A 12,492-nucleotide genomic window follows, 5' to 3' on the forward strand; every position below is an offset into this window, starting at 1 on the left:
ACTCTGTGAACGTACTGAGCAGTAAGCATATTTGCAGCATGTTTACCCTTCAGGGATGAAGAATGCACTTTATATTTTGATTGCTGCCAATATAAGCAAGTCTGGGGCATGCAGCTGGGAAAGGACCATGTTTCCAACATGAGTTACGTCATTGCTAGATGGGATGTGGCTGCAAACAACACCGGTATCAAAAAAAAAAAAAAAAAAAAAGATGTCCTTGTCATCACTATTCCTTATGGGAAATGCTAAGCGGTGGTGATGAAGGCATAGCCATTAATGGCAGCGCAGCCACGGGATGTCAGTGAAGATCTCACCTCTGTGCACAGGATGATGCAGCATTCAGGATGCTGAGACTCTGTCCAACCCAATGGATTTAAATACATCCTTGGGAAACTGCTCAGCCCCTGTGCGATGCAACTTGTCTTTAAATCTCAGCAAGGTCAAAGTTATGTGCGTACTTCAGTGCTATGTGGACACAAAGCCTGGTAAAAACTGGAGAAAGGAGCAAGAAAACATCTTCCCAGGAGGAAAAGAAATTTGGTAATTGCCTAAGCAGCAGCTGGGAAACATCATGGAATGATTGTGCAGGATGCAGCAATCACAGATACAAGTTAGTAATACAATAAAAAGCCCAGGGTGACGTGGCCCTCACCTGAAACTGCAAGGGGAATACAGGGATTTCGGGCAAGGTGCCGCCCTCATTCTTGCAGGATAAAAATAGCAAGGCACTGGTTCGCCCGAGTGTGGCGGGGATGTCCGCTGGCCGCTGACTCAGCAGCACCACTTCTGCCAGCACCTGCATTAGGTGCTTGCCGAAACTTTCCCAGGCAATTATTAGCCTGGCTTGAGCCTCTTGGGCCTGAAATACCTGATAGCAGCTCCCTGCAGAGGGACAGCGATACCCGTTGTGCTGGAGGTGGGTGAGCGCTGCTGGGGTTTTAATTGCAGGGCTGCACCGTCTGGAATTGCCCACCCTCAGAGGAATAAACGTGTATGGTGGGCTGGGGCAGCGCTGCGGTGTTTAGGCTTTTTGCCCGTATTTTCTTTTAAACCCGTCCTGAAGAAAATAAATAAATAAATAAAAGGACCATTATGCCGTCATCGTGAAAACCCGATTTAATCAGTTGGGGTTTGCCGCTGCACTTGCACAACCTCCCGGGGGCGGGCGGGCGGCGCTGCCCCGGCCTGGCCGCCAGGGGGCGCCGTGGTGCCGGCCGCACAGCGCTGCCCCGGCGGGGCGGGGCTGGGGGCTCGCGGCGCCCCGAGGGCGCCGGTGCGGGGACGGCGGGGAGGGGTGGGGGGGCGACCCCTTTGATCTCCCCGCATCAAAGGCCCCGGGAGCGCCCCCCGGCAGCGTGCCCCCCGTCCCGGCGGCGGCGCTGCCCAGGCTGGGGTCAGGCGAGTGCGAGGGCAGGAGCTGGGAGTGGGGGGACACCAACGGGGGGACGCGGGCCAGGGCTCAGCCCCCGCCGTGTCCCGTCCCCCACACACACACACTGGGCCGGGGGGGCGCCGAGCGGCCCCCTCCCTTCCTGCAAAGCTGCGCTGGCGCCAGGAAGGGCGCGGGGGGCGGGTGGGCGCAGACATATAGGACACCAAAGGCCCGATTCTGCCGCCGGGCGGGAGGGGCTCGCTGCACCCCACCGCGGCTCCCAGCTACTGGGGGGGCTGCATGGCGAGCCCCTCTTCCCCCTTTCCCAGCTCCCCCCGTCGGGCGAGGCGGCGCACCCGGCTGGAGACAGCGGCGGCGTCGGGGCGTGCAGAGCATCTGTCCGGGGACCGGGGGAGCTGTCACTGGGGGGGTGTGGTGTGTGCGTGTCTGTGTGTCTGTGTCTGTCTGTCCTCGCCGTTGCGAAACCCCCTCCCGGGCGGCGGCCAATGACGGAGCCCTCGGGGCGGGGGTGGGGGGGGTTGGGGGCTCATCGGCACAACCCCCCGGGGGCCCTTTGAAATCCCATCCGCCGTGCCCTCCTCCCCGAGGGGGCGGGCGCAGGAGGCAGCCCCCGGGGGTATAAAGGCGGCTGCGGGCAGCGCAGGTAGCTGCTGCTCGGGGACCGCGGGAGCTGCTGCAGCGGCGGGACACACCGGGGACGGGAGGGGACGGGACGAGGATGCGGGGGCTGGTGGCGCTGCTGGCGGCGCTGAGCTGCGCGGCCCCGGGCGGGCGGGCGGCGGCGCCCGGCGGTGCCCTCAGCTCCAACGCCATCAAGGGACCCCCCCTGGGGGGGGCGGCCGAGGCCAGCGCCGCTCCCGCCTCGCCCTTCGACGGCAGCAACAAGCCGCCGCCGGCTGCCACCCGGCAGGTAGGAGCGGGGACGCACCGGGGATGGAGCTGGGGGGACGCACCGGGGACGGAGGGGGGTGGCGGCCCGGCTGACCCCCTCCTCTCTGCCCTCCCAGCCTTTCCCCTGCGCCGAGGACGAGGACTGCGGCCCCGAGGAGTTTTGCGGGGGGGCGGCCCGCGGGGGGGGCGCCCCGCTTTGCCTCGCCTGCCGGAGACGCCGCAAGCGCTGCCTGCGCGACGCCATGTGCTGCCCCGGCACCACCTGCAGCAACGGTGAGGGGCGGCGGGGCCAGGGGAGGGGGTCACACCCTGGGGGTGCCGCGGAGGGGGTCTCGGGGTCCCACCCGTGGCTGACAGCCGCCCCTCTGCCTCCCGCAGGGCTCTGCACCCCCCCGGAGCCTCCCCACGGGGCCGCCGAGCTGGATGAGATCGGCACTGAGGCTCTGCCCCGACGGACGCCGGCTCCTGCCTGGCTCCCCCCTGCCAAAGGTAAGTGCTGTGACCCCGCTGCCCCTCGCTGGGCCCCACTGCCCTCGGGGGGGGGATGCCCGCCCTGCCCCACCACCCCCGCAGGAGCATCCTGGGCTGAGCACATGCCACACTGTCCCCACACAGGTGAGGAGGGGGACTTCTGCCTGCGCTCGTCGGACTGCGTGGCTGGGCTGTGCTGTGCCCGTCACTTCTGGTCCAAAATCTGCAAGCCAGTGCTGCGGGAAGGGCAGGTGTGTACCCGGCACCGGCGAAAAGGCACCCACAGCCTGGAGATCTTCCAGCGGTGCCAGTGCGCCGAGGGGCTGGCGTGCCGCCTGCAGCGAGAGCACGGCCCGGCTGATGCCTCCCGCCTGCACACCTGCCAGCGGCACTGAGCATCGCTGGATGGACGGGACGGGACAGACTCCGGCCCCGCCGGAACAAAAGCTTGTTTCTCAAAGGAACTACTTCTAAGCGACTAATTGCAGTATGTTACTGTGTTGTGAATACTCGAGCTGGCACTTAGCTGTACATAACGCCGGGACTTTTAATGACTTTTTTTTTTTTTTCTTTTTCCTGAGGGTGCTGCCTTGCGCTCTTCCAAGCCGTGACTGTGACTTTGTACACACTGGGTTTTTAAATCTAGGTCAAAGGAATGCGACCATATGTTTGTGAGCGAATAAACCGTTCATTAAAATCGGTCAGAGCTGCCTGCACGTCCCTGCCTGTGTGTGGCCACCGTGGTCCCTTCCCCACCCCACGGGAGTGGAGATGTGCCCTGGAGCGGGAATGCCCATAGAGGGGGGGGAGGGGGGGAGTGAGCCAGCTCATTGCCGGCTCCCCATGGGAAAGGCTGTTTGGGTTATTGCTATTTATTCAGCTGCTTTTTAGGAATTCTGGTGTGCCACTGCAGCCACCAATACTCTCAGGCCACCAGATGCTGGGCCAAGGATGGGCACTACGGCCGGGGCTCCAGGAAGGGCAGGCAGCAGCAAAACACCCTCCTGCACAATTTTGTCATGGGGTAAGGAGGGAAGCAAAGGATCAGTGGCGGGGCTGTGCTGGACTGCAGTGTGTGGCTGACCACGGGATGGGTGCTGAGGAGCACAGTGATCTCAACCGCTCCATCAGCGCAACGTTTGCTCTGTCTACAATAAAGACTCATTTTTCAATTCACTTTGCAGCCTGTCGCTATCAGTTTTCTCCCTTCTGGTGGCTTGGAGGGAGGGAAAGCAGTGAGCATGCATTTTGTTCCCTACTCCCTTTAGCTTCTAGTACTGTCCACCTATTGCAAGTGGTTTGTAAATGTGCATTGAGCAAGAGTGGGGGCTGTGTCATGCAGCATGGGGCTGGTGGGCAGCAAGTGCAGTACTGGCAACTATGTCCTGTGCCTGCCTGGCAGGCTGCCTGTGGCCTCCCTGCAGTCTGGGGACAGTGTTAGGGATGCAAAACCATGCTGGAGTCCTCCCTGTTCAACTCAAATGGGCTTTGTACTCAAAGTCCAAACCTGACTGCAATGCAGCACATCCCTGGGTGGCTCTGAGGGCACTGTGTCCCATTTACAGGGATGCTCCAACTGTGCCACGTCTTGTTTTAAAATGCAGCATGCTCGTTGGTGTTTGGTGCCTCTTTAGGGACCTTGGGGACTACACTGGTATGTGGGTTACTGAATACAAACCCAAACCACCGCGTTTGCAGGAGTCTGCAAGTACCAGCTGGTGCTGAACCAAGCCCACAGCTACAGAAAACACGAAGGAGGGCGCACCCAGCCCCATGTAGAGGCAAACACTTAAAAACGAGCCTTCCTCTTGCATGGGTGAGGGATCATTCTCAGCTTCGCTCTGGCTCTTTTCGAGGCTGGGTAGTATCTGGGCAGGCTGAGAACAGCCAGAGCTGCCCCAAACCAGAAGGTAAAGCACTGATGCTTCTTAAACCACCTAAATGCACAGGGATGTTTGTGCCCATGGAACTATTTGCAGCAACCAAGGAAGGCTGCTATGGCTAGAGCGACTGTGACCCAAGCTGTGCATGCCATAAGCTAAATGGCGATCTGCAGGTTGCAGCGATGTTGCTGGACAGCACATTTAAGTCTCACCCTCTGGGTCTGCGCTCGGGAACAGCTTTCACTGGAGCTGCAGCAAGAGCTGGGGTTTGAAGCAGCCCCCTGAAAGAGTTCATGACTCAAAGGCTTGAGTTTAATGCTTTAATCATTGTGCAAAGCTTAAAAAAAATTTTAGAAATACACATTTTAAAATACTTTTTATTAATAGATACATCTAAAAAATTACTATCTCATAACATATTTAATAATTATGATGATTATGCTCAGTAATAGTCAATGGCACTAGAGCAATGAAGGTACCTGGCTATGAATAAAAGCATCAGTAACTACTTAGAGAAGTTCAGGTCTGACATAAACAGTGGCATATTTTATCCCCAGTACATATAAAATAGTGTCATTAGGTTTAGGTTTTTTCTTCATACAGTTATAGTACTCTCTCCTTCCCAGACAGACCAACACAGCTTTGACATCTTTCAAGGCAGTGAAAAATACACTTATAGGGCATTAAATATCAATTACATACCTTTTTTGTTCAGAATCATGTTATATCAAATCTTGCCCACTTGCAAGGGTGCTCAGGTGGACATCTTGTCATCATCATGCCCAACTTCATCCTTGCAGGCATTTCAGCACCAGGATGGCCTTGCAGTGATACCCAGCATTTGTCAGCACTTCAGACACCTTAATAAGGAGATTATTTCTGTCAGGAAAACCTCGGGTACTATTTCTTGTCATTGTTAGTACCGTCTTCGCTGTCCCCTTTTATACTGGGCAGTTTGGCCATCTCTGTATTTGTACATGCATTAGCCAAAAATGACTATCCTTCACATGCCTTGATATTCTTCAGTTTTTCAGTCTGGAAAAAAAGGAGCGTTTTTATCAGCCCATCTTAGGTGAGAGAAGCATGCTTTGATCCAAAGACAGAAGATACAGAGAAACATTATTTCAGCACACAAGGTGCACTTCAGTAACACCTATAATAAAAGGCATCTCAATGTACAGTTCCCCCACCTCTCTCTAATGAAATTATTGCCCCCCCCCCCCAAAAAAAAAAAAAGACAGAACAAATCCTTTATTCTAAGCAAAGAGCTAATAAAGGAAGCAGGGTTTGGTGGATGAGGTGGTTTAGCACCTCTTGTTTACTTGCTGTTCCTCATTATAGGGCTGGAAGAGCTAACAAAAAAGCTCTATGAAATTAAATTTTGTTATTTATAATTTGAAAAGGAAGCATTGTAAAGCAGCCTCCCCTAATGACTGGTTGCTAGCAGCACAGCTTTACAGCCAGCCTTCTGCAAGTATAGCCCTTCCCCTTCATTTCTCCAAATTAAATACCAAATACACACAGCTGGTAGAAGGGTGGCTTCAGCCTTGGCAGAGTATAAATGAGCATGATCACATCATCATGGCTGTAAGAGCAGTACAGCCCTATGCAGGGTGTAGTGCTTACCCTGCCCATCTCTTAAACTGGGGGCCTTGGCCTGGTAAGTGGGGGTGGTATAGGAAAGCAGCTGGTGATATCCCCTCCAAAGTTTTAGTTGTTAAAGGGTTTAAAGGAAGGCAGAATAGAAAAGCAGTGTGTAACCTGGGTTTGAGTCTCTGTGGTGGTAAAATACATTGTTTAAGGGAGTCTGTATGGGCTGGATTGGTGCCTGCAGTTCACTTGATGTGCTCCTTCCAACAACTACAATTGTACTATTATAAGTTTTAAAGGTCCTATTCCCTTTGATATTCATTTAGAGACCAATTTGCTATTAACTTGTCCAGTTGCCGAATCTCTTCTTAAGTCTTCTGTGGGCTTTTAAGCACTGGGTTGTTATGCACCTTGCATCTCTGTAGCACTTGGCTAAAACTAATAAAGCAGCACCCCAGAACCCTGTAGTCCTACCCCAGCCCTAAGTTTACATGGGCTGTATGAATTCAGATGGCTTTAATGATTTGTATGAGAAAATTGAATCACTCTTCCAATTACACTATGGTTTTCCTGAGATGATTTTTCTGTGCTGTGAATATAGTTTTCTAGGAGATGCTTTCACAGTGCACCTGGTGACAATATTGGCATAAAGGCATTAATCTTATAAGGGAAGAAGTGGTGGAAATGGGACACGGTGCAGTTTTTACTGTAATTTGTGGAGAAATGAGTTTTTTGGGAGGCAAACACTATTTTCTTCCCAAGTTCCTTCAAAAACTAGTTGCACCTGAAGTTGTAGCATGAGAAATATCCCCCCTCTTTTTTTTAAAGCAAAGCTCACGCTTTTTTAAAGGATGTTCACACTCCTCTTGCTTCCACCAATCTTCACCTCACATTTAAAATTGAACTCCCATGACACTAAAGCCACTTGTCTGAGGAGCAAAACTGTCCTCTATACTCATGCAGTGCAGGAAAGGGTTACGAAAGTCCTTAAATCCACCCACAGCCATTAAGACAAGAGAAGTTCCTTTTTTTTTTTTATATTTGCCTCTAATAACACCGAGCAGAAAACTGCATGTATTAGCTCAGAAAGATGAAAGCCCTGAACAGAGAGTGCAGGTGAAAACCTTTGTGGATGTAACAATACAGAAAGCTTTTGTGGTTTGTTGGTTTGTTTTCCCTTATATTTGGGGCTAGGTTTTTCTGGTGGGGAGTTAGCCCACCTGCTGGAGCTGCTCTTTATCATAAGTCTTTCAGCTGAGGGCTTGGTGAAGCAAACCTTGATCTCACTTGGGGTGGGAAGCAGAGCATCCAGGTGGCCCAGCTCCTCACCACCCCTTGCAGAGCATTAAAGGTATGGTTTCCTCTGTCCCTTGCCTCCTTCAAACAAATATACTACATCCCTGCTAATCCCAAGTGATGTTTATTACTGGGTTGTTTTTTTAAGTAGCTTTTTTCTTCTCTCCTGCCTCCAATGCCTGACTTGTGTCCCTAATTAACACCTTAAGAGGGGGGTGAGGATAACTGAGATACTTAAGGAGGGTGCTTCTGGGCAGAGCTTCTAATCTACCTCTCAGTGAGGGAGGGGACCCATTAGCAGGTGATTTAAGTGAGTAATAAGTCCATCAGCATGCAAATGCCCGTAGCCCGATGAAAGAGTTGGCCGGGAGGGTAAGAGGCACAGCTGGGCTACAATGGGATGTTAAGCCTCCCCCCTCTGAGCATCTGGCAGCGGTGTCCCCCACCTCCCCAAATCCCAGCTCTGAATGGTTGGGTGAGTGAGGAGAAGCAGCTGTAGGTGAATGGATGGATATTGTGGAGTGGGCAAAGAGTCAGTGTGAGTTTTGCATGAGAAAGTGGTGCTTTGCCAGTCTAGGAGAAGTGGTTAAAGGAATCAACGAGGAGATAGAGGAAGGTGATCCAGCTGATTGCAAAGACCTTGGTGAGGAGCCTTACCAAAGGGATGAAGCTGCTGCTGGAGAAAACAAAGGCCTTCCCATCTTTTGAAATAACTGGAGGACAAGTCGTGGGAACGAATAGTTGTTGCTTTTGGTGGAAGGAGGTGATAATATCCTAGAAGGGTGGATGCTGGGACTTGTGCTTTACAGCTCTACTTATCTTTTTTTTTTTTAAGATTTGTTCTAATATTAAGTCTGTAGGTGATACAATCAGGATAGGTAAATCTGGGGGAAAAAAAATCCCAGTAGCAAACTAGGAAAATATTTCAGGACAACATGGCAATACCAAGGGACTCCAGAAGCATATTGTGTAGTAGAACTATAGAAAGTAAAGGGTAAGGTGGTGAGAGCATGCTCCCATACAAGGAAAGGTTTGGTAGCTCATCTCAGCTGGAAAAGAGATGACTAAGGGAGGATAGGAGAGGTCTGTAAAGCTGTAAACAATGCTGAGGAGGTGACTGAGTGGTTATTTTTGTTTCTTACAATGCAAGAAGGAGATGGACTGTTCAGTCAGCCAGTTTAAAACAAACGTAGCACGCAGCCAAGTTCTGTAACTGGTGGCCACAAAATGAAAACTCATAAATTAAGTCACACTGGGACAAAGCTAATTCATAGAAAACAGAGGCTTGGATGTGACCACTGGCTGAGGAAATCTCTAAATGCTGATTATTGGCAGTGGGAAGGATGATACCGTAAGTGTCTAGGGGGTGGGTTTTCTTTAATTATTACTTTTGGTTTGGTTTTCTTGAACGTTGGCTCCTTAAGGCCCTTCATCTCTGAGGCTATGTCTTAAACCTGAGCTGTCAGACCCACAGGGAAGTGTTGGTCTATTTTTATTTATTTACCTTTAATCTTAAACTAAACCTCCTCTAACACATAATTGGTTCAAGATGCTGATTTTGAGAACAAGTGAATGCACAAAAGCTCCATCACTGGAAGAACAATCCCAGCAAGCCAGCAGTGACTCTGAGCCTCATCTCACCCTCTGTCCTGATGTCCTTGTTAAACAACCTCCTGAAACTCCTGGCTGATGTGGGTGGCACATCCTTCATATGTATTTGTTGTGCCCAGTGAGGACTTCCTGTAGATAGTTGGGTTGTCTAACGACTTTTGCTCCAAGGTGTATCCACTTTGGAAAAAAACCAATATGAAATATTTAATTTTACTGTGTGCTACTTAATATTCCTGGGTTTTCAGATTGACTTAAAAATACATCAATACCATCATAAATCACTAATGAACAGAAGGCCAAAGTGTGGAAGAACATGTTCCAAAACTGGTTCACTTGCTCTTCCCAACCCCCCTTCCCCCAATCCTGAGAGCCAGTTTACCACAGATGGAAGTATTCTATATAGTTTTGATCTTGCACCCTAATACTAATTCTCTATTATTGATTCCCAGGGAGTTTGTAGCTTCATAGCCAGTCTTGTGGTGTACAACACAGGTAGCACGTCAAAATGACAACTTCACAATGGTAAGAAGTCGGTTAATCCTGGTCAGGTAAGATGTGGACTTCATACTTCTTTTTCAGAATAATTGGTTCCACACAAGGAACAGTAAATCAAAACGATAATTAATAGTTTGGTTTGCACATTCAAAGAGCACCTCTCCATTGATGTGTAGCAGAATGAAAAAGGAGGGTAGCAAAGGTCCTGCCATGGTCTGGGTTTTTTTTGTTTGTTTGTTTGTTTTTTAGAATTGTGGAGAGCCTCCCTTGAATCCTCCTCTAACGAAAAGCAGGGGGTTTTGTACCCACTGCCAAGCTGAGGTTATCTTATCTCCAGGAGGAGCTTGGGAACATCCACACAAATGGCAGCTCTTTTTAGCTTGTGAGAGCAGGCTCTGGTCCATGGGGTGTGGGTAGGGAAGTGAAGAAGTGAAATGCTAATGCAGCTGATTTCAGTCGCAAATGTCTACTAGGGGTCTCTGCTCTGCTCTTCCCTCTTGAACTTGTATATGAGCAGGTCTTTGCTGGTTTTAGGTGGCCCCAGACTGCCCATCCTCCCAAAGGACTGGCCTGTGCTGATCCTTCCCTAACATAGTGGCTTTGCCGTCCCAGACATCTCACATGAGGGAGGCTTTAGCTGCCTTAGCCAGGAGGAATGCCTGACCATAAATGATCATCCAAGAAACGTAATTTCTTTTGGCTGCAGCCCAGCCTGTATAGGGGGATGAGTGATGGCCATGATAGCAACGAGCCTAGATCTTTCCCCTATTTGGAGAGTTGCTTCTTACATACCACAATCCATGGGTTACACTCAGAAAGGAAGAAGGGAAGAGCCTGGAGCTGCTTTCAGACAGTACTTTATTCCACTCCCATCCACAAGGACCACTTAATCTTATAGGCTCTTGAGCTTTCAGCCTAAAGTACAAATCCGTTGTGCAGGAATCTGCTTCTACGTGTAGCTTTTCAATTTAGGACTGTCAGGGTTAGGGGATGTACACTGCTTTTGTTCAGGCATCTTTGCTGAAGAAACAGCCCAGCCTCGCTGTCCCCAGGCTGGTTGGGGCCAACACCCTCATTCATGGGCAATTCTCCTACTCAGACTCGGTGTTCCCCCAGAGTATTTATATGAATTTTAGAGAAGGCTTATTCATGCAAGATGTTGTCTTGGCTTCCTCTTGTCAAGACAAAGCACCATTATGAGCAATATTGAAGTATGTTGTCCTATCATGTATTGGGGAGAGCTTCCAACTCCTCCTTGGCAACGAGTCCCTTTGGAGGCAGATGAGGACTTTCTAGTTCACAAAACCTGGCCATGTGCCAGTTATCTACTCCTAGCAGAGTGATAAAAGGCTAGTCCTGTTCCTGAGCTGGATGCCCTTTGCCTGAGCAGTCTAATATTTCCATCAGAAGGCCATCACTGCTTGTTGATAGCAGCTGTTGTCAGCCTATTTGTCTGATCAACTCAAAAGCAGTAGGAATGCAAAAGGGAAGCCCTTGTGACCCAAATTATTGATGTATTTTAATCCTTGTTGTAAGGTTTTATATTCTCCTGGGAGCTCAGAAGCTGAGGACAGCACAAGATCAATGCTGTTGAAAGTTGGCAGTGGCTGCAATGGTCCTACCACACAAGTGGAGGCACTGGCAAGGAGAGGTGTGACGGGTTCCTGGAGAAACCAACTTAGTATTTTCCAGGCTGTATTTTGATGCCGCTGCAAGCCAGAGGGATCAGCAGGGAGTAGAAGACTCTTCCTTCTGTTCATGTCACATGTATTGAAAATCTCTAAATACGAGGGCTTTCCAGAGTTGTAAATAACTTATTTTGGTTTAGCAATCATGCTCTTAAAAAAATATCACTTAATTGTTGGCCAAAGCATTGTATTGGGAAGAGAGGCCTCCAGCTTCCATCCGACCTGTAAAGCTCACTTAGATCCCTTTTAAAGACCATCAGGGTTTGGGGTTTTTTTCTTTCAAAACTTGGGACAAGGAATCATCACAGCACACAGTTCTGCTCATATCATTATCAAGCAAAATATCCTGTTCTGCCTCTGTGGACTGATTTGTATTACGTAGGTTATAAATGGCCATTGCATTTATAGTGGAGTCTTCATGGTACCATAGCATTTTAAAATGCCACAACAGCAGCCAGCTGACAGAAGAATATTGGTTTTCTCCCTTCCAGATCTTCCAGGTTTCATTGCTCTGTGAAAGATTACCGACACGTTGAATATTGAGTTGTGTGCTACCCTGTAGGTTGCTGTTTGACCTTTTGTTATTAAAGTTCATACAGTAATTTTTAGCAAACTAGTGGTGAACGCTTCTAACACTGGGAAGCTGTCTGGTGCCTGATTTTTGTTGTGGTGTTGAGTAACCTCAGGTATTAGCCGCAGCCCTTGTGTCTGCATTTTTCCCATACTCATCTGCTACTCAGCAGATCATCTGTCCGCTTTGCTGAACTTTGGTTCTGGGATTGGGAAAAGGCCAGGTTCTGTCCCATGAAGTTTCTGATGTTGCACAGGGTCTTGTTTGAATGTCCTATGGCTGGTGCTGTGTACTGCAAGCTCGTGACATGTGCCCACCATGCTGATGTGAATGTGGCTGTGCAACAGAAGCATCATCCTTATACTGGGGGAACCAGCTTTAAGGAGTATTTAAACACCCCCTGGAGATGAGGCTAGACCTGGTGTCATGTTCCAGATAGTGTTTTTCAGCTTTTGTTTTTAGTCAACTCTTCGTTGTGTCAGAAATGCAATGACCTAGAGAGACCGAGCCTTCTTATTTGGGCATCTTGATCCTTTCTTAGAACTGTCTCTGTCTTAAGCTGTGGATGTAATTACATAAATAATTAGTAAAGCAAGAGCCTTT

The 12,492-nt window shown here is 49.9% G+C and overlaps 1 protein-coding gene across 1 annotated transcript; it reads left to right on the forward strand.

Annotated features, from left to right (window-relative positions):
• The first annotated feature begins 2,054 nt into the window (after nucleotides 1-2,054).
• On the forward strand, nucleotides 2,055-3,931 carry DKK1 (dickkopf WNT signaling pathway inhibitor 1). Its single transcript, XM_055720671.1, has 4 exons — nucleotides 2,055-2,303; nucleotides 2,401-2,557; nucleotides 2,663-2,773; nucleotides 2,900-3,931. The coding sequence occupies exons 1-4, from the start codon at nucleotides 2,112-2,114 to the stop codon at nucleotides 3,148-3,150; spliced, it is 711 nt and encodes a 236-aa protein (XP_055576646.1). The 5' UTR covers nucleotides 2,055-2,111; the 3' UTR covers nucleotides 3,151-3,931.
• The last annotated feature ends 8,561 nt before the right edge of the window (nucleotides 3,932-12,492 follow it).

This window comes from Falco cherrug, chromosome 9, assembly GCF_023634085.1.
Source record: "Falco cherrug isolate bFalChe1 chromosome 9, bFalChe1.pri, whole genome shotgun sequence".
Taxonomy (NCBI): Eukaryota; Metazoa; Chordata; class Aves; order Falconiformes; family Falconidae; genus Falco; species Falco cherrug.